This window comes from Puntigrus tetrazona, chromosome 14 (assembly GCF_018831695.1).
Source record: "Puntigrus tetrazona isolate hp1 chromosome 14, ASM1883169v1, whole genome shotgun sequence".
Lineage (NCBI taxonomy): Eukaryota > Metazoa > Chordata > Actinopteri > Cypriniformes > Cyprinidae > Puntigrus > Puntigrus tetrazona.
The window spans coordinates 6,652,354-6,680,053 of record NC_056712.1 but is presented as its reverse complement, the minus strand read 5'-3'; the positions used below and the strand labels follow the sequence as shown (position 1 = coordinate 6,680,053).

The 27,700-nt window shown below is 36.5% G+C and overlaps 1 protein-coding gene and 1 pseudogene across 1 annotated transcript; both read right to left on the bottom strand.

Annotated features, from left to right (window-relative positions):
- Positions 1 to 19,142, bottom strand: LOC122357826 (annotated as a pseudogene).
- A 2,097-nt stretch (positions 19,143 to 21,239) lies between these two features.
- LOC122358186 (leucine-rich repeat neuronal protein 4-like) lies at positions 21,240 to 22,159 on the bottom strand (the record flags this gene model as incomplete). The annotated part of the gene is given in 2 exon segments (XM_043257976.1): positions 21,240 to 22,101; positions 22,103 to 22,159. Coding segments are annotated over 2 exon segments (519 nt in total), but the record flags the coding sequence as incomplete, so codon positions are not given.
- Between the last annotated feature and the right edge of the window lie 5,541 nt (positions 22,160 to 27,700).

Here is a 27,700-nt window from a genome sequence, read left to right as displayed (position 1 = left end):
TAGAATTATCATTTCATTTTATTCAATAAGCTCGTCATAAATTATAGCACATTAAAATATTTTTTGTGTCGAGAGTTACAAAGTGGATAGCAACATTTGTTGGAGGCCTGATCCGTTTTCTCAAAGAAAACAATGCGTTGCCAGAGAGGAACATCGTAGCTTCATTGAACAGTTTCAAGCAGCTGATGTTGAGAAGACAAGAGGAGAGTTCGAGCAGCCACTGTTGAGTCATTGCTGGATGAAGACAGATGAATTATTACACCATCAAGATGGACACGCTTTCACAAGCCACATTACATCAGGACAGGAGGCATTGAGAGAAGGGAGGCGACAGGAGGAGAACAAAAGAAGCAAATAAAGAAAACGCATAAAAGTGTGTATGAGCGGATGTTTTGGAGTGAATAATAATACGCAATAAAACAACTCTGCGTGTTTTGCATGTATTAAAACCCAAAAAACACATGCGTACAATGATTCTGACAACAGAAACAAACAATATCACATACAGGGAAATGAACAGGAAATGTTCTTCGCTGCATCTGGCTACTCATGATAATGGCTAAATATGAAAGGGGAGTAAGCAGATGGGAATGATTGAGAACAGCTTGTTCAGTGTCTCTATGTGCAAGTCAAGTCCACTACATTTCATCTTTGTCCTCTGTGCTCTCTTTTTTGCCATAATAGTCCATTAATCATTGACACTTTAACTTCTATTATCCTTAATTGTCTTTAAACTCCCCCCACCCACAGAGCCACAGGCTTTGATTGGCCGATGGGGGCCAGGGGGCGTGTCTCTGCCTCTCTGCGGTCCAATCAAAGAGCTTCCTTGCTATAGTTGAGCCGCGGAACAGAAGCTAGCCTTAAACCTGGGGCCGGTTCTATGGGGTTCCTCCATTCTACTTTGACATCTGCTGCTGAACGTGAAGCAAGAACTCGTAATAAGAGAAGGCAGATTCAGTGCGGTCCTCCACGAGGTGCTGGAAAAACTGGTCTTGGTCGCGGCGTCGTCCCTGGAGAGAGACAATGGCGTGAAGCTTAAAGTCAAGATTAAATCAGAACTGGCCCTATCTGTGAATGAGTATGAACCTGAGCATTTCTCTCCTAATCTTTCATCAAAATATAATGATTTCTGGTCTTTGAAATGACAGCTCATACAAGGAAAATAAAAATTCTGTCATTTAAGATGATGTTTTTAAAAATTCAAATAACCAAACACTTTCGGGTGCCACTGACCTCCACAGTATGGCCAAAAAAATACTATAAAAGTAAAAAAAATATATATTTTTAAACTTTTTTTTTGCCATTTTTACAATAGTTGTTAACTACAACTATTAAAAGCAGTCTTTATTGAAATAAAGCTTTTGAATTTAGATGAATTTTGCAAGCCTAAAGGCTTAATTTTATATTGCGTTTTAAAATGAAAAGGTGTGATACTGATAGTGGTTTTTTTGTTACATCATTTTTTTTTCTTAATTGACTTGCCTGGTTAAATATAAACCTAAAAACCATTTTTGACAGTTCAGTTAAATTGTATATTCAGAAAAAAAAAAAAAAAAACATTCCTGCATTGTTTTCCTCCAAAACCTTACTTTCTCATTGGCTGAAGAAACAAAAGAGCTACATCTCATATGTATTCTAATACATAAATTATGAAGAAACCAGTGAACCAGTAAAGTGTTTCTTTAAAACACAAATGTCAGTAGGCTCTTTTACAACTATCAAACATCTAAAAAAAAAAAAATATTCGAAGGAATGCAACTCCCACAGTGAGAGGAGGCAGTCTGAGATAGCATAAACATACACCATCCTCCCTCAGGAACAATACGCTGCCCTGAGACTATGAATAACAGGGGCGGAGAGGGAGAGATAGAGAAACTGGGAAAGATGGAGAAGAAGAAGAAGAAAGCTGTATGGATTTGGAAGAAACAGAGCAGACATACTTGACCACATGAAGAGCGGGGTGGAAGGTTCTAGACTCCAGCAGCCAAGAAATGAACGCTCGAGTTCGCTCTGAATACGTCGTCTGCAGCTCAGGGATCTCAGTCTGGAAAACAACAATAAGCGGGTTCTCTATTCATTTTTCACATTGCATATTCATGTCTATAAGATGAAAAGTAAAGCATTCTCTGTGGGAAAATATTCATTTGATTACACAAATGTTAAATTTTATATATATATATATATATATATATATATATATATATATATATATATAATCTTAAATCATAAATAAAATGTAAACATAAAACAGAATTTCTAAAATGAATCATTAGTTTATTTAGTGTGATACTACTAATGTAAAAATCCTAAGTTTATATTGATTATACCTGATTTTTGGTTATAAAGTTATATCAATGTAATTAAACCATTAAAAGGCAATCCGTACAAACTAAAACATATAGAAACTCCATAGGACCCTAATAATGTAACTTATGATAAACCTTTAATCAATTGTTGTTTAATTCTGTTACTTGATTAAACACTTTTGGTCTTTATCATTTATTTTATACATTAAGAAAGTTGTTATATTCTATAAGTTGTAATATTTTAGTTTATTAGACATGCTTGAAAAAAAATCTAAAAGGTTATAAAATGTATCTAAATAAATGAATAAAACCGATTTCTTAGTACGGGGAATCAGAAACATTCAGATGTTTAGGATGGTGGTTTTTGTTTGGAACTGGAGTGAATTATGTGAGGTTTAGATCATTTAGAGAAATGATCCACGGCCCACAATCCCCTCTGGGGTGAGATAATGCCGACTGACAGTGACGCCTTCCAAATGAAAAACAACTAAGCTGAACTCAAGACAAACTTCATGTTCTAAGGCTGATCAGAAGCAGCTTCTGTCTTTCATAACCTGGACAATAATATGATAATATGAGCAGAGGAGTTTGATAAACATGAGCCAATTTGTATTTGCGGCAGGAATGCCATTTTAACAAATAAGAGGCCATAATCTATAAATCACTTCCCAGAGGGTTCAACAATAACAAAAAGGCAACAAAAATAGAGTTTTATGGCTACTGCAATGTACAATGTTATGTGGACATATATATAAGTTATAGAAATATTTTAAATTCGATTTTATATTTTATAGATTTCTATTAATAACTTAAATGCAAGAAGTTTTGCTGATTTTGTCATTTTTTAAACACTTTTTTAAAATATGCCTATAAGCCTGAGTTACATTTTTTTAGTACATAAAATTAAAATTAAATGAGATAAAATAATTATAAGTAATAATTATTTTAATGGTTTTAATTTTTGTTTAGGATAATAACTATGGACTTCTTTCTGGTCCTCAAAAATCGATTGGTGTTACTTCTCTTTTAAGATGCCTATAAATAAATGAGCTCTGCTATGACTGGCACAACTGTTATTCATTAGGCTGCTGAATATTAAATTTAGTTGTGAGTAGGTGGTGTCTTGTTATGCAGGACTTAATGTGCCATCAATGCAGTGGGATTCCTTGGAAAATGTCATTTTTGTAGCTTTTTGTATTTTTTTAAACAAAAATCCTGTTCCTTAGGATAAATATGATATGTCACCTTTAACACGACAGGTGAAAGAAAATACTTGTGAGAAAGGAGAACAGTTCAATGTGCTCACGTACTCGCGCACACACACACACTCACCATGTTGGACGGTAAGGACGCATAATTGGGGAAGCCCAACACGTCCCGTATGAACATCTCGCTACAGCACTTCCCCACCCACAAATACATCACCTACAGAGCAAACAGCAGAATCAGAGTGGAGAATTAATGAGAGAAGCTGTCTCTTTAAATCCTGAGAACTTGTGTGGTTTTGCGCGGCAATGCTTACGCTGCCACAGTCCATGAGGAAGGCCCCCTCTCTGGTGAGCTTCTCTGCAGTGAGCTGCAGTAACAGAGGCTGAGGAATCACAGAGTCATTCAAGTGCAGCGCCGCCTATAGGACACATACAACACTTCAACAAAATTGGATGCATTTTGAAAAACTTCGTTGACATTCTTCGACTTCAGCTCCCTTGAGGAGTTACGTTTTTGTTTGTTTGTTTGTTGTAGTGCCACATTACACTTACGATTTAATTGAAAGTCTGCATTTAAAGTCTGAGAATGACATAAAATGTGAGCAACTCTAAACATTGATACATATATAGAAAGGGGGATTTTGTATAACTTTTTAAAATGGCAGAAAAAGGTTAGAGGCGGAAAAGTAAATCCATATTACATCTATTAAGTTTAGAAATAGGGCTGCAAAATTAATTAAAATAAAAACATAGGTCACTTATAACATTAAAAAGCACTCATAAACTGATGGCTGACAACAAAAAGACACTTTTTAAAGGCTTCCTGTAGTTTTCCACCAAAAAAAAAAAAAAAAAAAGAAGCTTAATGGTTGAAAATTAACAATTTAAGATTTTTATATACACACAGTTTTTCTTACCGTCACATATTATAATACTACATAAATGAATGAATAACATTTTGTTAATGATGCATTCATTTGTTCAAGTATTTATTAATCTTAGGTCATCTTTAGTTCATGTTATCTCATGCTCATTATCTACGACACAATGTTCAAATTAAGATGAACTAAGATTAATAAGTGCTTTTCATCGTTAAGGAATGTAAGTTTAGTAATATTTAATGTTACTCGACGATGTTTGACATGTTTGTGTTATATCTTTGCATGTTGTCATTTAGGGAGTAAATTAAAGGGCCAGCGCTCCAGATGGCGGTAAGGAATATTAATCAATAAATCAATGAAGGACTCCACAATCCTGCATCATTATATTCCACGCCTGTATGAATGTGCGTTACCTGTTCGGTCATGTTGTCGATGCGGTACAGGTCCGGATGAACCATGCGTATGATCTGCTGCAGCGGCTGACTCTTCAGCTCACACATGGAAAACACTCGCTCATCCAGACGGGTGCTGGTGCCGGTCCGTAGAGCTTTCTGAAAGACAAAAGCACACGCTTTTCACAGATCTGATCCGTTTAAAGGCTTCTGAACGGTGCGCGGGTTAGTAAGTGAATCTCTGTTGGTGTATGTGCACTCAGCGCCCCCACCTGTTTGAGAAGAGCAAGTACATAAAGAGGGAAGAGACGCAGGGCGGCAGGGGCGATCAGGCCGGAGGGCTGGATGTTGGAGCCGTTAGCGCGATACGCCGTTAAACAGTCCACCACGGCGTTTACTAGCGCATCTCTCGCATCGGACAAACTGGAGGAGATGGAGCGATCGATAGCTGCGAACAGATGCAGAGACAGAGACGACGTTTCCAGCAAAGCCAAACAAACAAGAATGATGAAAACACAACTGTGATTACGGTTTCGCTTTAACATGCTGGTGAAAAACATTCTCTCACTGGTGTGAAAACGCATGTTATTAAAGCACTTTGCATTAGGGCTGCAACAACTAATCGCTAAAATTGCTCTTAAAAGATGAATACATTTATTACATCTGTGAAACATGCTTGGAAAACATCTACTTGTCACTTACATTTGGCTTTCACTTTTATCCAAAGCAACTTACACATTTTCCTGAATACCTTATTTTCGTTTTGAAGATCTGTTAAACTTTGAGGATAATTATTTTTATTTTGTCTCGAATATGTACATATTTACTAAATTTTCTTTAATCTTTCTTACATTTAATAAATAAAAACATATAATATTTAATACAAAATATATATAAAGGACCTGATTCACATGAATTCTTGTAGGTCTCCCAAGATCTGTAAATTGTTTACTGCTATCGGTTCTGAAAACTCGTCTTAAAACAAAAGCATTTTTGGATGCTGGCCCAAGACTGTGAAACTCTCTTCCACCAGACATCAGATTTATCGTACTTATTTTCTATGGTTTTTAACTGTTGATTTCTGTTTATAATGTAATGTGTTTTATTTGATTTCATTGTAAATTTCTACTGTAGTTTTGATGAGCTGCTGTACATGCCTTTGGTCTACTTTATATAAATAAATTAGATTATAAAGTGTTATGAAATGCAGTAATTAAAAAAAAAAGAAGAAAAAAAAATATTGAATTGTCTTATCAGTGGTCATATTTTTCCGGTTGAAACTCAACTCGACAAAATCATATTTTAATACATATTTTCCAGACTTTTGCCATCAATTTACTTAAAATTACTTTAAAAAAAAAACTTTAAATGCTACTTGAAATGTTAATGCAATATGTTTATTGTAATAGTAGAAATGTAAAATGTTTGAAAGTGAATGAATCTATGATCCTCCAGCAATCCAACAATCTATATACGTTTACTTTCAATTGGTATGTTTTAGGTTATTATTTATTTGCACACAGCCTACATAAGATTCATTCACTCTATTGGTTTTCAAGCTGCACTGTTTGAAAAGACAACATTGGGCAGGATATGGAACAACATTCCTGTAAATAATGGATTAAAATGTATTTATCGTTCTCATTTACCATTTTAAAGTTAAATAAAAATGCACACTAGTCACAGCTAGTTACAGTGTGATGTAAAACAAGATACATACAAGCAACATGACACTGTGCACAATATATTGACATAATATACTGCACTTAAAATGTCAATGTGTTTATTCTACTAACCCATGTTGGCCAGAAGGCATGAGATGGCCTGGATATCAGCTCCAGCAAACACTTCACTCAACTGACTGACCACCGGCAGACACAGAGTATGCACTCGGATTCGACGTTTACCTGTCAATCATAAAACACAGACCAATCAGAGGAATCTTTACTCTGTTTGTGGGAGTGGTCTGATTAAAAATGGATCAGCGTAAATGCGCGACATCCTTGCTTACCTTTACTGGACGTATAAAGAAGAGCTGCCTGAAAACAAGCGAGCGACGTATCGGCTAAACTCTCCTCGATTGACATCTGCACAGCGAAACCAGAGTCTGGGTTCACATTGGCCAGAGAGAGCAAATCAGTGGAGCGCACAAAGAAGTTGCCATGGAAAGTGTGGATGGACAAGCCTGTTGACCAATCAGAGAAAGTATCTTGAAGAAGAGGTATGAGATCACCGCCCCCTGCGGATACTGGTTACTGGAAGTGTCAATCAAAGCAATTACTGCACAGAATCAGCTCGTGTGAGCCCGCCCCCCTCACCTTTGGTGCACCGGATCCTCATGACGGCTTCGAAGCCGATCTTTCTGCTGAGGTATCGCTGCAGGTCTTTCTGGAATTTCTGTCTCTGTGCCGTATTGTGAATGTGATGGAAGGACGGGTAGTAAAAGACACTGCCGGCTGAGTATTTGGACACACATGCTGCAGAAGAACAAAAAAGGTTTTTGTTTAGCAACTTTGGGACACGTATAAGAGCTTAGAAAGAACATTAAGTGTGTGTGTGTACCTAAAGAAGCCAGGTCTGAGTACTGGGAGCTCAGTAAGAACAGATCCACTCCGATCTGCTGTCCAGAACAGTCCAGAGCCAGTTTCTTGTAAAAGTCTGTAGCAGGACCCAAGTGCTGGACGTTCTGAAAAGAAACGAGCCAACAAAAACACTCAAAATGCTGAAACATTCATTGAAACATAATTATAAAAGTATCGTTTTTTTATTTGTAAAAATCGCAAGTCATCTATTTAAGACGCTCTTGATTTATGTAAACAGGCTAAAACTAAACTTTTAAAAAAAAAACTAAACTTTATTGAATATAAGCATGTGTATCGAAACGGTTTATGTAGTTATATAGCAATACATACGGTTCTTAACTGATTTTTCTGATAGGATAAATCACAAGGTTAAAAAAAGGCAAGTTGTTTGTGCTATACCAGCTTCTGTGGCCATCTTTCATGGCGAGAAAAATGATCTTCTTAAAGGTTTTTCCTCACAGAGTTAAAACCAACAAAAACTAATAAAATAAGCTACAGAGATCATGAGTTAGTGTTTGTAGTTATTTTCTTCACAGAGAGAAGTCACAAGAGTTTGTGTTGAATTAAATTGCAGGTACAGTTTACTGAATGAAAATACCAATAATATCCCCAAAAATGATTTTTGTTGCAGAACCTTTTATTACAAACAAGCCTAAAATACAGACTGCTCCTTTAAAAAGATAAACAAGATAAAGTGTGTACTCTTACAGCCACCTACAACATAATAAACACCATAAAGTCCTAATTCGTCAAAGGCAGATTACATTACATTTGTGTCAGATTACAGTTTACATTAACTTTGCAACAGTAGTGCTACTGTTTTTGACTTTTTACCTTTAGTGCTCACATTATAATTAAAGGACAATTTGCACTTTTGGGTGAACTGTCCCTTTAAGACTTGTTGACGTTTTATTCATTTCAATTTGCAAAGTAAATTTACAACTTCTTTAGACTTTTAAATCAATGTTGATGGCTGTAATATTTATGATATTTTCAACAGCTTCTATGATGGCAAATGTTAATCGCATCCACCGATGTGCATGTTTGCAGTCATGCATGAACAGGATCTTTTAAAGTTGATTGACGATTCGAGCAGTACCTTGGTGCTGGATCTGAGGTTGGGGTCTTCCGTGACTGCAGGAGTCCGGCGCCGAGGGTGGGCAGCTGGGTCTGAAACACGGACACCCGGCCTCCGTCGGGACATGAGTTTATACGCAGCCTGCAAAGCCGGACCCAGAGCGCTCTGAGTCTCGCGTGTGTGCATGAACATCCCCGGCAGCGCGTTGAGCAGGTCCTTCACCAGCTGTGAGCACATGCACAAACACACTCTGTCAGATAACGCAGCTGCAAAAATGGTGTCACATATCAAAGCTTGTGTGATACAGAGATATGAAGCTGGAAATGGGAACACAAACACAGCTGACCTTGCACACACAGAGATATAAGGTCTTAAAATACAAACCTCTTTGCTCTCTTTGAGATTCACCAGAAGACTGTCATGTGTTGGGATGAAAACATCTAGGAAAAAAAAAAAAAAAAAAATACATCACTTAATCACTCATCAGATGCCATGCAATATTCTATAGGCCTGTTACAAATGAACAAAAAGGCAATATCGTATGGTATATATGTGAAAATATGTGACTTCTAACCAAGTCCTGTTGTAATATGTTATATGCATTACATTTTTAACCTAATCAAGATAACCCAACTGCAGTTTGAGATTAATTGGAATATACAGTGAAAAAAAAAAATAATAAAATTGAAAAATTGTTACAAATATTTATGTACACACACTGCTACTCTGCTTATTACTTACTCTTTTATTTTTTTTCTATTTTGGTGAAAAGATAATAAAAAGCAAGAGAATCAGAAAAAACTACCATCAATATCAGACACCACCAGCATCTGAGGCTGAGAAAGCCCCTCCTGCAGGTTGTAGAAGTGGACGGTGCTGTCAAACGTCACAAACCCAATGCGTGTACGAGTATCTCCGGGCAACCTGGGAGAGAAACACATACACCCACGGTCACATCTGAGGTGCGTGGCGCTCGAAAACGTTTCATCAGCTGCAATATCTCACTTTTCTAGGTTGTCCAGTAATGACTGGCAAAACACATTCAAGTAGCCCGACTCCACAGCATTGTGGGATACATCCAACAAGAACAGGTATACCGCGGGCTGAGGAGGCCGGAGCTGCAAGAGAGAAAGCAAATGTAGATTAACATGCGAGCGTAACAATAAAGGTCTATTAAAAACAGACACGCTCACCATGTAATCAGAGGAAGCGATGAACTCTACAGTTGAATTCTGGACCTCTGGTCTCTTGTGAGGCTCACCATATGAACGAGTTACAGGATTATACATAAACTCATCAGGAACTGATCGAGAAGACGACAATTTATCAGAACCCTCAAGAACAAGTTAATGTGTGAAAACTATTCATTTTAGAGACTTTAACAGTAATTAATGGTACAACTGTAATAGACTAAACCATAGATCTCCAAAAACCTTTACTTTTACTTGAGATTAATATTTTATCCAAATAATAAATATTTCTGGTTAGGTATCAAGGCAATAAGTTAATATACGACTGTAAAGCTCTTACCATCATTGACTCTGTAACACAGATTACACTTCCACCTGCGCTGATCCAGAAACGAAACAAAAGGGGTTTATATACGTCCGACACGAACGACAAATCGAACTATAGTGTTAGAGGTGATCACTGGTAGCTGCTGCAGAGACAAAGAGAAGAGTTCATTAAAAGATAATAAAACCTGCATTATCATGATCTAATGTTTCAGTAAAACTCTAGATAAGACTTTGTAAGACACCCGTTTATGACCCCTTTATCTGTAATCCAGACAGTTTAATATATAAAACTGATAATATTGTTTACCCTCATGTGAGAACTCAGAATCAAGCTTGCTTATATATTAAATGGGACAATGTGTTCACGATGGTACATTTATTTATTTATGATTTACCCCCGTGTGAGCAGAAGTGGTTGTATTCAAAATATAACATTTCAATTTCACAATTCAATTTTACATATATATATATATATATACACACACACACACACACACATCTATATATACACACACATATATTCATACATATACACACACACACACACACACACACATACAACAACTAAAAACATATAAAGAAATAAATAAGTACAAACACATACACGCAATAAAAACATTAAAAACAAAAGTGGTAAGAACAATTATATAGTCTTAAAAAATATTTTATTGTCCCAGGAGATTTATTTTTTGAAAATGTCTGAATAAATGCCTGAATAAAAAGTTTTCATGATGGTTCAACTATAGCAATATCTGGTGACTGGCAAGTTTTGACCGATATGGGGTTTTCAATGGCCAGAAAATATGACTTCATTTACCTGGATTCAACTGATAATCTTAAAATGGCCAAAATCATCAACAAAAAAAAAATCATACTGTGAATTTTCTTTTTTTAATATATATTAATCTGTCATTTATTCCCATGATGCAAAGCTGAATTTAGCTTCATAATATTAAGGTTAAACCATTGATAGCAGATTCACTCAGACAATGTCTTTCATACTTTTCTGCACCTTAACAGTCAATGGGACAGTCACTAGCCTCCTGATTTCACCCAAAATATTTTGTGTTCCAAAGACAACTGAAGTGTTTACATGTACTGAACAACATGGGGGTAAGTGAATACAGGTAAAATTTTCATTTTGGTTTAGAGTAACCCTTTAACTTCAAGCAGCACATCACGGTTTGAGTTTGATTTGTGCTTTTTGCTCCTACCGTTAAATCTCTGAAGGGATGCAGCAGTAATCCAAGAGGCAGACGAGCTTTATTCAGCAGCGCTTGAGTCTGGGGAATGTTGGTGAGAGTACAGCGAAAAGTGCTAGAAGAGACGGAAAGAAAGAGAAAGTGTTAAACAAACGAAGCCGTTTCTCAGTCTGCACCTGTCGTGTGAAACCACAGCTCCGTGTGTCATCTCTCCGCTCTTACTCGGGGCTGCAGTTGACCTTGCGTAAGTCGTTGCTCAGGTTGGGTTCAGGTGGAGGAGCGCGTTTGGGAGGAAGGATGTTTCTCTCCTGGAGTAGATTCACGGGTCTCAATGTTTCGGCATCCAGTTCAGAAGCGCCGCCGAGGCCTCCTAACGCTGATGAGAGCTCAGACAGAGACGGAAAAGGCTACAAAAACACAAACGCACACATTTTATTAACCTTTTCCCGAATGAAGCACACTTTCTGAATTCCAAACTAATGTCAATACCTGCGAGTACGGCTGGTATCCTGGTGGGTTGTACCCTCCATGAGAGGGGGAGGGGTCTGGTTTGGGGGCAGGGTTTTGCTGGTAAGCGGGATGCATGGTTGGATAATTGTATCCGAAGGGCGGAGCTTGTTTGGGGGGAACGCCAGCAGGAGGAGCTGCGAGATCTGAATAAAGCATAAATGATTCATTCTAGTGCAGCTCTGGCGTTGAGATGTCTCAGTGAGCATTGTAGGGATGTACCTGAATAACCGCCGCCCTCCAGAGACTCATAACTGTTGGGAACCGGAGAGGCGCTGCCTGTGGTTGTAGACGAGCTGTCTCCACCTGTGATAGTTTGCAAGCACACAGGCACGAGGGATGTCTGGTTTAGAACTGTTCTCATTCTTATGCATGCAAGTTAATGACTCAAAAACTCACACCTATACATTTTACCCAATTCTTCGAACAGTAAAATCAACAGAGTTCAATATCACCCAGCATCGGCATTTGTGAATAGTGAATGAAACCAGTAGCAATTTTCTTTTCATGAAACGTATCGTACGGGAAAAAAACCCACGTACACAGAACACACTTTGCTGCTCTGATGATCTGCATGTAATTTTAAGTTAAATGTCTCATTTGCTCTCTGATATTCATTGAAATTACATAATCAGGACTCTTAGAGAAGAAGACAATAATCCTCAGTAGAGCTTAACCTAACGCTAATCCTCCATAACCCAACTACTGAAACCAGACAAGACCAGAAAGAGAGAGAGAGAGAGATAGACGGGCCGTGATTGGCCAAGCTCTGGTCATCCTGTGCTCAATCTGTTACCTCACTGGATCAGCAGTCTGAACTTAAGAACGGACGGAGAATGAAACATCCACCACAGAACATAAAATGGACACATAAAACTTTAATTTGCGTGAATGAAGACAAAAATAATAGGCTAGTTAAAAAATAAAAAAAAAACACTCATTGCAGATTAACCCCAGGGGAGAAAAACAACCAGAACTTCCTTCTGAGACCATCTACAAGGCAAACCCTAAGATAAGCGTCCTCCATACAAACCTGAGACTCCACCTTGAGTTCAAAAAGTCCAAGAAAGGAGCCGTTTCACTCAGCGAGGATGAGGAAACCTCTGGAGTGTGTGATGAATTGGTAGCAGGCTTCGACGTGACACATCCAAACTCCCCATGAGAAAACACAGCACCCCAACATTTCATAATGAAGAGCTAAAAATACCAGCTGCCCACGACACTCTCACACACTTCTGCATGAAGCAGAGGAAAACAGGGTTATAAGTACACCAGTCCATCAACTGGAGACCGAACAACTGCCAAAGCTCATACACCCAATCTAGAAAACTCTTTCCAAATTTGCACTTCACATCTGAATGAAGATATTATGGACTGTGCTGCTACAAAACTCAGTCAAAAACATAAAAGTAAAAAAAGACAAAAGTAAATTTACTGTGGCATCTTGATTACTGTCATAAGTTTAGAATTATTAAGATGCTACCAAGGCTGATTTATTTTTTATTTCATTTAATACTGTAATAATGTGAAATATTATTACCATTTAGAGGAACTGTTTTCTTCTGTAATGTATTATAAAATTTACTCCAGTGATGATAAAGCTCAATTTTCAGCATCATTACTCCAGTCTTCAGTGCCACATGACTATTTATAATTTTAATATACTAATTCATTTTCATTCATTATTATTTTTACACGATTGTTAACTATGGTTCTTGTCATTATCAATGTTGAAAGTTTTTGTTAGAAAACACGATTAACAAAAAGGAAAAAAAAAAACGCTTTCATTTGAAGTAAAAAGTTCTTGTAGCATTATAAATGCCTTATGTCACTTTTGATTCATTTAATGTATCCTTGATTAACGTAAGTTAAAATTTCTTTAAAAAAAGATTCATTCCAAACTTTTGAACAGCAATGTAACCCTCTTTCCACAAAAATATTAAGCCACAAAAACAGTGTTCCTAACATATAAAAAAAGAAAGAAAAAGGAATATTTCTTGATCATCAAATCAGCATATTAGAATGATTTCTGAAATGTGATGCTGAAAGACTAAAGTAATAATGCAAGAAGTTCTTCTAAATTGCAGTAATAATAATAAAAATAAGGCAATATTGTTTTTATAACATTTTGGATTAACTGAATGCAGCTTCAGATACTTTCTGTTTGTGCTCAACAGGCTGCCTTAGCCTTACTATATTTATACACACACAAACACACATATATGCATACATTAATATATATTTGGGTGCGTGACTCTGAGATGAATGCATGAGGGAGGAAGTAGAGACATTTCTCATCATTCATGAAACTGGTTCTGTGAGAAGTGAGTTTTTGATATCAACAACTGCTGTACTTCAGGTCTGAGTAGAGGAAAAAAAAAAAAGACAGGAGACCGGGAAAAGATCAGGAGCCTCAGGGCCAAACGCTGGCAGTGAGTGTGCATGTCTGTACATGATGTTTTAAGAGTTTGCTTGTGTGCTTACATAAGGGCATTTGCAAGTAAAAAGGGCACATCAGGACAAAATGAATGCCTATAATATATTATATACACATGATATATCCAAGTTCATCCCATGTACAGTACACTGACATTATATTATATAGCAAAACTAACTTATCACACCACACTGTATGCTCACCTTTTTCCCTAATCATACAGCATGTAGGCTGATATATACTAAATAGCAAATAAAACAAACTATTTGATTACTTGTATTTCTTAAACTACTCGCCATCTGCTGAATTTCCTGCCTTTCCTGCCAATACATATATTGTAGGGTTTACAATATGGCAATTCAGAGCTATTCATATGCATTATATAAATATGAACACACAAACCATAAGAACAATGATCGTCTGTGTTTATGGAATTTGCAGACTTCAAGTGAATGAAAAACTGGCAAGAATGAAACATGAATCTCGAGGAGTCTTAAAGGGAGGAGAACGTGTGTACATTCTCGTGCGTTAATCATTTTCAATGGGAGGTGCAGGGATGGAAAAAGACGGAAATCTGGGATGGAGGGATGAAGAAAGTGAAAAAGGGAGGTGACTGAAAAAATGAAAAAGCGAAAGCAGACCTGCTTTCATCATCCTCCTCATCCTCTTCACATGGTCAGAACTGGATGAGGAGTGATCGCCCGCAGCCGAGCTAACGGTGTTATTCACCCCGCGGTCACCGTACAGCAGCCCTGAAATACAGTAACCATCAGAGACAACAGACGGGTTCAGTACAGAGAGAGAGAGAGAGGACGAGAATGGAGCTGGATTCTACCCAAATCACACAAGAACAATAACATGGCCCGAAAAGTAACAACACATGGTGGAAGAACGGAAAAAAGCAAAGAAAGAGATGAACGAGTGAGAAAAGCAAGCAGAATAATAAGACAGATGCTCTGCTGACATTTAAGAAACAAAGCACATGTTTAACTACAGAATAATCAGAAGAGGTGAGACCTGTCAGGAATAACACACCAACAGTAATAATGACTGCAACAACTACTCCATGAATACACAACACGTCACTTTACAGAGCTAATGATGAAAGATGTAAAGCTGAACATTGCTATAATTTAATCAAACTCTGCATTTGGGTCACTTTAGCATGCATTTGGTAGGAAATGTGTGGAAAACATCTTCCCAAACTTGGAACAAAAAGCCCTTAGAAACCAGCTGTTATCAAAAAAGTGAAGCTTTAAGAGATCCTTGTGATTTCATGTTGAAATAAAAGCTATATTAACATTTGAAAATTAAGAGCCATACATAGTGCAGCTTTCCAGCTGTACCATAACATTTGTATAAATGTGTGCAATATTTTTATATATATATATATATATATATATATATATATATATATATATATATATATACATATATATATATATATATATATATATACATATATATACATATGTATATATATATATATATATATATATATATATATATATATATACACACACAGATTATATATACACAATAATATATGCATATGTAAATATATTAATTTCAATTTATTTCTGTTTATTTATTCAATTAAATTATTCTTATTTATTATTATTTATAGATTTCTAAGCCATAATACTAGGGATGCACTGAAATAAATTCTTGGCCAAAGCTGAACAAAATGAAACACTGCACGATTTACCCCTATATTTTTTGCTTTACTGTGCTTTACAAAAAAATTAAGTAATTATTAAACATCAATTGAATAATATTTACTTTACACTAAATATTTCTAAAATATACGTATAACTATACCAACAAAGCACTTTCAAAACTTATATGACAGATCTCAATTGAAACTATGTATGAGTGTTACAATAAATGTATGAATAGAGCTGTTGCAATTATTCTTATCATTATTATGGTCTTCATTTTCTTTTTCTTTTCATTTTATTTTTAAAAAGCATGAAAACGTTACCTAGAAGCTAACGAGTAACAGTTTTAGTGCAGATTTGGACTTTGAACCCTGACTAACAAGCAGACAGACCGCAAGCTTGTAGCCTATTGCTGCACATGCAACTCGTGTGTATTAGAAAACATAACGGTCTGCAGTTTATTTACTAATCATTCGCCATTTCCCTAAATCAGTCATCACACAGTAACCAGCAAGGCCCCCTTTCTTTTCTCATCAGAGACATGAGATGCAGTGCTAAACGGTCTCGCTGTCTGTGATTGAAATGATTGAAGCGCCTTTCTCTGATGCTTGTAAATGCTTTTACGCTGTCCACATGTTTGTTGCTTTAGCGCGTCTATATTTGATCAAATTATGCCATTGTTCGAAATAATTTATTCGTTTTTTTTGGTTATTCCCAATTTCGGGTTGCCGAACATCTGCAGCATGCCTACATAATAGTTTAGTACTGTAATTAGCACTGTTAATATTTAATATAGTTGTATTGTAAAATAAAATTACAGTATTTCGTCAATGCTTTCTTAATAACAAATGCCACAAATATAAAATATTATTATTAGGATTATTTAGCAGTCATAACAGCACACATAAAAGCGCTGTAATTTTGGTTTCTTTAAAAAAAAAAAAAGATTTAATGCAATTAACTGCATCTAAAATAAGTCTTTATTTATAAGCGCATGCATGTATAATTTTAAGAGAAATATGTTAATATTAAATATGTATATATAACAATATATATATACACACATATACATACATAAATATTATATATATTTAATATTTAAGATATATACTGTAAGTGTGTGTCTTTATATACATAATAAATAATAAAACTCAAAATAGATATATACTGTAATGTCAAAACAGAGTGTACTGGAAAGAAATGAACGAATGACTGTTGGTTCAGGTGTGAAAGTGGACCGTTTGTACCTGGATGGTGTTGTGGTGACGAATGCACAGAAGTGCCTGGGGTTCCTGAGGGCGGCCTGTCTTTATCAGGGCCCTGTGAATGAGGAGGGGCCGCCGCGTAATGATGGCTCATGGGACTGTGGAGGTTTTGGTCGTAGTGTTGTTGAACTAAATGTACATCAGATAATACACAATCAATAAAATTGATCGGGGCACGTATGTGTTCGACGGCATTCTGTTGAATGAACACACATAATGAATTCAAACCCACCTGCATTTGATTGGCCGTTGACAGTGGCTGTTTGGCTAAGAGGCGGGGCTCCATAGCCCGGGTGAGCTGATGTGGGCGTGGCCCCGATCCCTTGAGAATACTGTTGCAAAGAGCTCTGGGTAGGTGGCGGTGGCATTACTGTAGAAACGGGTGGCTGCCCGGCGGTGGTTTGGGAGGATCTCAGCGTGCCGTACTGGCTGCTCCCAGGGGCCGATGGGTAAGAAACTATGGGGTACAGCGGGCGCCGAGGTTGCTGCCGCTGGACGCTGGCACCAGGCTGGGCTGCGGCTGCTGAGGTTGCGCTGAGTTTGCCTTTGTGAGGGGTGACTATAAGCCTGTCCGTAATATCCAGGTGGCACAGCGTACGGCACAGTCTGCTGGAATGACTGTACCGGGGAGTTTGAGTACTGATGCGTTCCTGGCTGTGCTGGATACGCTGACGGCCCTGAGCTGTTCTGGTAATAGTTCCCACTATAGCCTGCGCTCGGGCGCAGGATTTTGCCAGCGGGAGGAGCGCGCGTGTCCCGCCACGGTGGGGTAAGCAGCAGCAGGTGGAGCAGAACTATAGTAGCTGGATGCAGGATACATAGCAGGGCACGTCTGTCCTGGACCTGGCAAAACGACATGAACTTGATTTGTGCTTTCGACATGCAAATGAGAAGGAAATGTGACACACATAATCATTAGACACGTTTTAAACAAATTGACCTGTACAAAAACAACAGCAACTGAAACCTGCATCAATTTGAATTGAGTATATCGTTAAAATAAGTGATGGTAATGACACTATAATGAATGACTGCCTATTTAATTCATGGTATTTATAGAAATAATACAATTTTAATAGCTGAAAGGATTTCTTTCTGGTTTTTGACAACAAGCGTCTGTCACTCCACATTAAATAAGTGTTAGACGTTCATTACAATACAAACTGTAATTAATTTCATGCAGTTTAACTGTAACGTTGTCAGATTATATTCACGTAATTAAAAGTACGGCTCACGTTCGCATAGTATCGAAAAAAAACTGTATATAATAACATAAAAACATGTTTTAAGAAATTTTGGATATTTGGGAATATTTAGTAACGTTAAATATTTACCATATTCTGCTAAAATCTCCGCCAGTTATGCGCAATTATGCCAACTCTACTTGCCACCCATATAAAGAGGCATACAATCAAGACAGCGACATATTTAAGTTCCCATTACAGGTAAGCTAGCCTTAACGGACAATAAGTCGGACTTTTAAGCCTTTAAAACGAGAAAATAACAAACGAGCTACCAGAACTAAACTAGCCGCTAACGGGCTAATGACAGGAGACGAAAACACACCGACTTTCAAGTAAAACACGCATAAAACGCGACATGATTTGAATGACAAATACAGAAAAAAATGTTCCCGTAATAGTGCGATCTGTCGAAGTCCCCACCCCAAAGACGCAGATGACAGGTGCTCGGCTCAGGCTTAGGCCTTTAGCTAACTTAGCTAACCTAACTTAGCTTTTTAAAGGGGATTCGAATAGGATTTTAGCAACTTATTTTAGCCGTTAGCATTTTAGCTCTAGCTTTAACACTTAGCCTGTTATCTTTGCATTTGGATGTGACACTGGCGTTAGCTTTAGCGTCTTAGCTCAGGTGGTTTCGCTTTAATCCCGTACCGTTCTGACACGGCGCCGCCGCTGCTCCGCCTCCGTTTTGAGTGGAACTCATGCTGTAATTATTCACGGAAGGGTTCGGATTCGCGTAACCCTGCGCGGACATCTCTATCCGAGTGCTTCGAGGGTATAAAAATAAACGACGCTGTCACCAGTTGTGGGTCTCCATCGACCTGCCCACAGCCGAGCGGAGGGTCCGTCTGACTAACGGTGATGATCAGGGCCGGTGAACCAAGAGATCGGTAGAGGCGTCACGGACGGCTCTTCAAAATAAAAGTCTTAATAAACAACACACATTAAAAGTGGCTTTCTGTCTTGAATTATTGATGCGCTTAATAGTACAGCTTTAGAACCCAAACAGATCTGATTCATCTCAAATTTCATCTGTTAAATTGTAGTAGCCTATATGTGAGTAAGTAGACTATTATATAGTAACCTATTTAAAGGTCTATGTAGTAATATATATTATGTTTATTTGTTCATTGTGATAATGTCATTATTCAGCACAGTTTAGATTCAGTGCTGTTGTTCTGTTGTTGTGCAAGTGCAAATGTTAAAAGGATAATCAAGTATAAAATGACTTCAAAAACAGCTCTGCAGAAGACAATTCAGTTTTTAAACAAGTTTTTGTCTTCTCATGCTCAACTATGTTCTGAATATTAGTCATCCAGTCAAAGAGGGCAGTGGCAGTAAATTAACTTTCCCTCTTGGTTCCATGCTGTGTAAGGAATTTTTTTTATTTGTTGTCTTTTTTTTATTAAATGAACCTCCTTTTGACTTGTGATCCAGTTAAACTCCAGCCTGAATGCTTTGTTTCTGTGCTCAGAGAGCAAGCATGCCTCCTCAAACTATTACAGTTTATTAATGCAAACGATATTCAGATGACAAAGAGGAATTTACTTAGTCCTAATTAAATACAACAGACACCATACAGATTGACTAATTATATCAATACGTTGCTTTAAATATCTTATTCAGGTCATATTAGTCATGGCCCTGATATCCAGACCAGTGCAGGCTGGTTTTGGGCTGAAATTAGCATGCTCTTTACTCTTGATCTTTACAGATGCTTCAGTGAGTGCATTGCATTTATACGGTATTATTGGTGAAGGTATATTATATAATATATTTATTTCATCATACGTATCTATGCTGCGACTTCTGAGTAATAAATACCACTCCTTTTGCCAAGAAAACAACACTCTGTGCGTGTGCTGCAGGCAAGTATCACTCGTGATACCGGCAATAAACTGAGATTAGTAGGTAGCAATGGGAAGGAATGATTGACAAAGCTGGATGGAAAAATACTGTCTCTGAAACGCTCGATTCATCGTTGCTCAATGATGCCACTTCATCAGATTAGACGTAGTTCCTGCCAAGCTACCAGAGAATGACCTTACTCGTATCTACTGGAAGCATACGTAACAAATACACTGCGAGAGCAACCACTTCTTCAATCCGAAAGTAACAGTTGTGCAAGCATGCATTTATTCATGTATGAATAAAAACAACTCGGTCAAGTAAAAAGCAATTAAAATATCTTTATTGTTAAAAATAATATCAATGATCTTTAAAATAGTTACTCCCAAACTCTCTAAGTAAAAGTAGCTGTACAACAGATACTTTATAAAAACCCTGTCTAGCTTAATGAAGCTCCAGGCTTCCTAAGTGCCGTAGAACAATTAGTAGTGCTAAAGTCAGCAAAACTCACAATCAAAGCAATTTTGACTTCCATAATGTGATGCATTTGAGTGAAAATTATATTTAGTTGTTAAAAACTGTACATATATGCCATTGTGTCCACGAGGAACTGAAGTAATGAGTGTATTTGTATTTGAATGCATTCACTTTTGAAAAAGATCATGACTTTTGGAAAGTCTTGTCAGAAGGAGAGATCTTTTTTTTTTTTTTTGAATGAAAGATGCATATATTATTTTCCCCGACCAGCATGCACCGATGAATAGCTCACATTAAAAGCGCCAATGTGAATTATGAAAGTAAAGAGATTTGATTGCACGTTGACTTTAAACATTCAAACCACTCACAATCTAACAATACAAACAATTCTGAGCCAATCACAGCAGTTTAGTAGTGAGCCCAAAACAGAGAACATTATTTTCAGTCAGGTGCACAATAACTGTCCACTTTATGCACTACTGGCCAGAAGTTTGGAATAATTAAGTTTATATGTATGTACACGTATATATGTGACCTTGGACCACAAAACCAAGCATAAGGGTGAATTTTTCAAAATCGAGATTTATACATCACATGAAAGCTGAATAAATAAGCTTTGTATTGATTTATGGTTTGTTAGAATAGGATATACAATATTTGGCTATTTGAAAATATGTAATCTGAGGGTGCAAAAAAAAAAACCTGACAAAATTGCATTTGAAGTTCTTAGAATTGCATATTACTAATAAAAAAATGTAATATATTTAAAATTAGTAGTAAATTTACAAAATATCTTCATGAAACATGATCTTTACTTAATATTCTAATCATGGCATGAAAGAAAAATGTATAATTTTGCCTCATACAATGTATTTTTGGCTATTTGCTACAAATATAAGAGCGCTATAAGCTTTTGTGGTCATATATACATAATTACATACATACATACACATATTTATTCCAGTTTTTTGATTAATAGTGCACTAAAACTCAGTGTCTTTGCAGCTTGTTTCGTACTCCATGTATTTGTTTCCTCATCACAGCGCTCCGTCATTGGTGTATGAAGGATTTCCGAGGCCCTCCGCATCTCCCATCCTGCCTTTCCGACACGTCTTTCGCCTCCAGAGCACAACGGCTCCCGCCGAGAGCAGCAGCAGGAGTCCGACGCTCCCGCCGATGATCCCTGCGCTCAGAGCGGCCCGGTCGGGCTGCGGCGGCTCATACCGAGCGCACGACTTCTCACTGAGTCCCGCTTGATTCCCGGCCGCCACGCACACGGTCTCCCCGACTCTCAGTCCGGGAACGGCGCCCTTTCTTAAATGTTCTCCGAAAACCAGCTGCTTGTGTTCGCCTTTCAGCGTGATCTCGTAATGCGTGACGGTGGAGCGAGGAGCGCACCACCGGACTAACACCTCCCCGGATCCGTCCTGCTTCACCTCCCGGAGCTCCGGAGGCTCGGGCCTCTCCTCCGGCCCCGTCAGCCCGGGACAGAGGCAGGCCCGCCTGGGCCGAAATCTGGTCGCAAGGGGTCGTTTGAACCACGCAGGGGTCGTGAATCGCAAGGTCTGCGGATCACGCGAGGGTCGCGACTTCCTGGAGACCGGGCGCGCGGCGTCGTCTTCAACTTTCTTCGTCGTAGTCGCCTTCCACTTCAATGATACGGACGCCGCTGTGAGAGGAGGCGGACGCAGTGAAGGACTGACGGATGTGCGAAGACGCAGCTCCATCGCACAGAGGAGGAGGAGGAGGAGGGACATGACCTTGGACACCTGCAACATCTTGATCCTGAAACAGATGAAGTTTCATTTAGAGCTCCATTCATTCAGGAAGCAATTAAACAGGACATAAGAGCAAATTAAAGAACATAAGATACATAGGTAGATAGACGGACTAAAATAAGAACTTTTTAATGTAATAACAAAAATTATTATAAATAAAGTAGATAAGAAAATAGTTTTAAATAAAAAGTAGTGAGGTTAAAGTCCCTTAATAAAATAGCTGATTGATGTCATTATCATCATTCGTTTTGTTTTTTAAAAAATTTAAATAATGTTTTTATAATGAAATAAACAAACATACATAAATATATATATTTTTTAAATTGAGATATTATTATAGTTTTTTTTTTGTTATTGTCGTGAGTGCATTTTTTAGTTTAGTTTAATTTTATTTTAGTTTCTCCCAATTTTTATTCGTTTTTTTTTTTTTTGTCAATAGAGGATTCATTCATTTTTATTGTAGTTTTAGTTTGAATTATTTCACATTTTTTGAGTTATGATATTAGGCTTCCTGGCCTCTCCTGAAGTGAAGCCTAGAGTGGGCGAATGCAGTGAGACGAGGAGAGACGGCCTCGAGATCAAACCTACAAGATCAAGGGCAGATATCATTCAGCGGTGTTATTCTCACTCGTGTGCTGTGCTGCTGATAAACGTGATATAATATCAGTTCTGTTGCTTTTACATGAATATATATATATACATGACTTAACAAGACACTCAAAAGTGCATGTTGTTTAATTCCATATGAAATGCGTATTTACCGTCCGCTTCTTCTACAAACATGTATTTCATTTTTTATAGAAATATTACAACGATTACATATCTCGCGCAGAGATGGCCTCTGTCGTAGTGTCTGGAAATATGCATTCATAATTTAAATACATAATCGCATGAAATCAGATACAATTATATTTTGCTCATCTCAAACAAGCCTAATAACTATATGACGAATATCATTTCTCGTTCCTTAAAAATTATAAAATGCATTGTTTATCTGCTTACCCCGGGTATGCAAGATAAATACAGTTCAGTTTTTTGCACAGAGCTATCATTTCGTGTCTTGAGACATCAGTGTATCGTCACGAGCCAATTTAGATTTGTCTGTGCATGATTTTTACTTTTACGACAGTTTGAGTTAAAAATCTCGATCGCGTTCTACTAAAGAAACACTACATCTCGGATGCCCTGAAGGGGGCAAGTATATAAACATCCCATTATCATTTTTGGGTGAACTGTCACTTTAAACTGTTTCCATCCGTCTTTCGGCAGTCTCTCTCTGTGAGCAAATAAACAGCCTGGATGTTCCTTCTGGAGAGAATTAAAGTCAAACTAAACATGAGGATGTATTTTTAACACGGACACACACTGGGCTCCGCTCACACATCGCAGAGGAATGAACCTCAAGGCACCGGCTGACAGTTACCGTGGGAACCCCAGAAAGTGAAAGAGAAGTCCTTAAAAGATAAATAAAGATTGGACCAACAACAACCAAACAAGTCACTGCTGCTAGGTGATACTAAGTGATCAGATTAACTATTTATACCTGGCGAAAAGAAACCAAAAACTGAGACTGAAAGAAAAACCCAGGCCATGGATAAACCAGAAGAAACTTCATAGGGACTCTAATGACTAAGCAATACTTTATCAATGGCATAACAGCATGGTAGAAACAGCTCATAACATCTTACCAATGCCCTGACACAACGCATGGGCAAAATCTGGAAGTATTGTTGTAGATATTGTCAGGGATACCTAAAAACTAAAAACTCATCTTCTTGCGACTTGAAATATAATAAATATTAACTCAAATGTATAGATAATAAAATACACTAAATGTAAAAATAGCTGCATATAAATTTTATTTTATTCCAGCTACTTGCCAAAAACAGCATTTCTCGTTTTAATTAAGCTTAACTTCAAAACAAACAAAAACATATAAATAACATAATCATTTTCTCTTAGAATCACTTAGACTTTTTGAAGGATGTTGTTAAAGAGATACATAAAAATCCAGAAACAAAATGTAATTGTATTTTAATTGAGATACTGTTATAGCTTTTTGTTATTATTTTTACTTTTTATTATTTTATACTTTTAGTTCAAGTTTTAGACATTTTCTTGTTATTTTACTATTACTAGATTTGTCTGATATATATATATATATATATATATATATATATATATATATATATATATATATATATATAGTAAGTAGTATAGTATAGTAAGTTATATAGTTATATACTATAGTAATATATAGTAAGTTTTAAGTTTTATCTTTATTTCAGTTTGTATAGTTTTAGTTAATGATAGTAAGCCTGTAAATAAACGTCATTTCATGTTAAACTGTTGCATGGAAAATGTAAAATAATAAATAATAATAAAACACCACACTGATTTAAATATATATATTTAAATGAATGTATTTTATATTTTATAGATACGTAAAAATAGATATATAAAACATTTAGAAAAACTATAATACTCAATCGCACTTACATAACATTGGCTTATTTTACATTAAAATCATATTTAATTAATTACATTAAATAATCTAAAAGTTTTTAATGTATACCGATTACTTCAAAAATATTTAGGCGATTTATCATAGTTTGCCAGTAGTCTCAATATCGACAGTAGCGCCTGGGTGGTTCCCATCTAAAATGCCACAGTATTAGTCCACTATTAAAGCTCCTATTCTACTGATCATCACATAAACCTGTAGCCTCGGCTCCAGTGAAACTAGTAAAAATGCTCGGGCGTACCTGTTTGACGGCAGTCTGGATGAATTCTGCTCACGTCTTGAATGAGATCTCTCTGGTTTATTTTCCCTCAGTCTAATGCATTCTTCTCCTTCACCTTCCCTTTTTCTCTGCACTAAAGCCCCTCCCTCCATACACCCTCACCCGTCTGCGGCCTCCCACCACCCTTTTAGGCTTCCAACATTTCCATCTTGCCTCGTCGATTTTCTTTCCAGCACCGTCTTTGGCCCTCAGCGCTACCCCCTCCCCGTGTCCCTCTCTCGGCCCTTTCAAAGCCGTGGTTTGCTGTAGTCCCGCTGAGCTTTGTGCTGCTCTGCATGTTAATTTCTCCAGCAGGAGTAACGGAGACATGCTGGAACTCATCTGGGCATCCCGTCCTGTGCGGGTACGTGCGGGCGTGTCACAGGCTTATTAGAAAACGACAACCATAAAAAATGTGAACTTCATGAAATGAAATAAGATCAAATACATTTCAATGCAGAACTTTTGATAATCGTTTTATCATGAATTCTACAAAATCAGTATATCGATGCAGCACAATGCTATTTTACTACTTTTACTTTATTACTATTTGAATGAGATAGAATTTTTACGTTTGTCTTTATTTACATTTTTAGCTTTTTTGTAATTTTGTCATATACTTTTGTATTTTTTATTACATTTTTTTAAGAATAATTTCACTTTTTATTTTGTTTCATCTAGCTGTCAATCCAACATTCCTCATTTTTGTTTAGTTTAACACGATGTGTATACGTAAATAATAATCCTAAAATATACAAATTAGAAAAAAAGAAGGAAAAATTTGTTATGTAAAATTAAAGTGAAATTAGCTAAAATTAAAGTGAAAACAGAAACTAAAAACTAAGTTTAGTTTAAAATGTTAACAGAAACTATAGAAATTATACTAAAATAAAACTATTTTATATTTAATATAAGAATGATTTCAAAACAAACTTTACACTGTAAAAAATAAATTAGATTACTTTTTACAAGAAAATACTTAAGACATTATACTTTAAACTTTCAGGCCATTTGCTGTTTCTTGGAAATTTACTAGCAATTTGGGAGTGAACTGTTTATATATTTAAATATAATGTAATTCCAAAATGGACTTTTATAATGTAGAAATTGTAATTTATTTTCATTTTCAAACTTTACAAAAAGCTTTACAAGTATGTTTTTCCACACATTTTACACATTTGATTTTAACACATTTCGTGTAGACATAAGTTCGGCATCGTGACTCGATTGACTCTTTTCATGGTATTAATTTTAATTTCATCCATCACAATGTGGCAAAGAGCTATCCAAAGATTCTTTAATGAATTGAAAAAAACACGAGAGTAAATACTAACTAAACCGATGTTGCTTTTGGTCAAACTATGCTTTCAAAAAGCCCTCTTTATTAGAAAAATGTGATGTACAAAGTCTCAGCTCGTTATTTGCTCCACTTCGCATTCCCTCTCCTCTATAATTGTATATGTCTAGCAGAGCATGATCCATGACAGAGAGAGAGAGAGAGAGAGAGAGAGAGAGAGAGAGAGAGAGAGAGAGAGAGAGAACAAGACGGCTGATATTCATTTCTATTGACCCCCAGTGTTGTGTTTTCCATGCCGAGGGGAAGAGGAAACTCGTCCTTATATGGTCACGCTGGTGGTGAGGCGTTTCATTACCATTTAAGAGCCACATAACTGTTCGTTCCCTTGATGGTAACCTTTACTAAAGTGAATCTCATGACGTACGGAATTATTTCAAACAAATCAAAAAGGAGATGTCATCATTTTTGACTAGTGAAAAATATTTTTGCTTTTTAATGACATTTATGCATATATTCCCACCAAACTGTTCCAACCATAATAGTAAAAAGCCCTAATTCTCATTACTTTAATGTGAAATGTATAATGATGATACACTGTAATATAAACGTATATATATATATATATATATATATTATTATATATATTTTTATATATACATTTTATAATAATGAAATGAGATATAAATTATAAAATAAGACGTAAACTTTAACTTCATATAGCAACATTTATTTTAGTAAAAACAACTAAAACAAAAACCCTGATAAATAAAAACTAATATAGACATATAAAAAAGGACAAAAACTAACTTAAATTAAAGAGGAAACTGAATATACATATAAAAACATAATAAATAAAAGAAATTCAAAATACGAATGACTGAAATAAAGGAATAAATGTATATTATAATATATATGTATGTATTATTATAAATTATTCTGTCTCAAATAGCAAAAAGATAATTTATTATAAATGTTATAAATATGCTGTTATTAATTTATGCATATTTAGCTGTTATTTAAAATGAATTCTGGCGTGTCAAAATGGCTTACTGAAAATATAATAAGAATCACCCTGAGAGTAAAAAGTCAAAGGGTATTTTCCACGCTGCCAAGGATGCTGACGAGAATGAGATCGTCGGTTCCCGTTCACGCCCACATCTTGACTCAGAAACATCTCACAGACTACGACATGAATCACGGTATCATGGCAAAGAAATCTGTGTCAGGCATGTACGGTCAT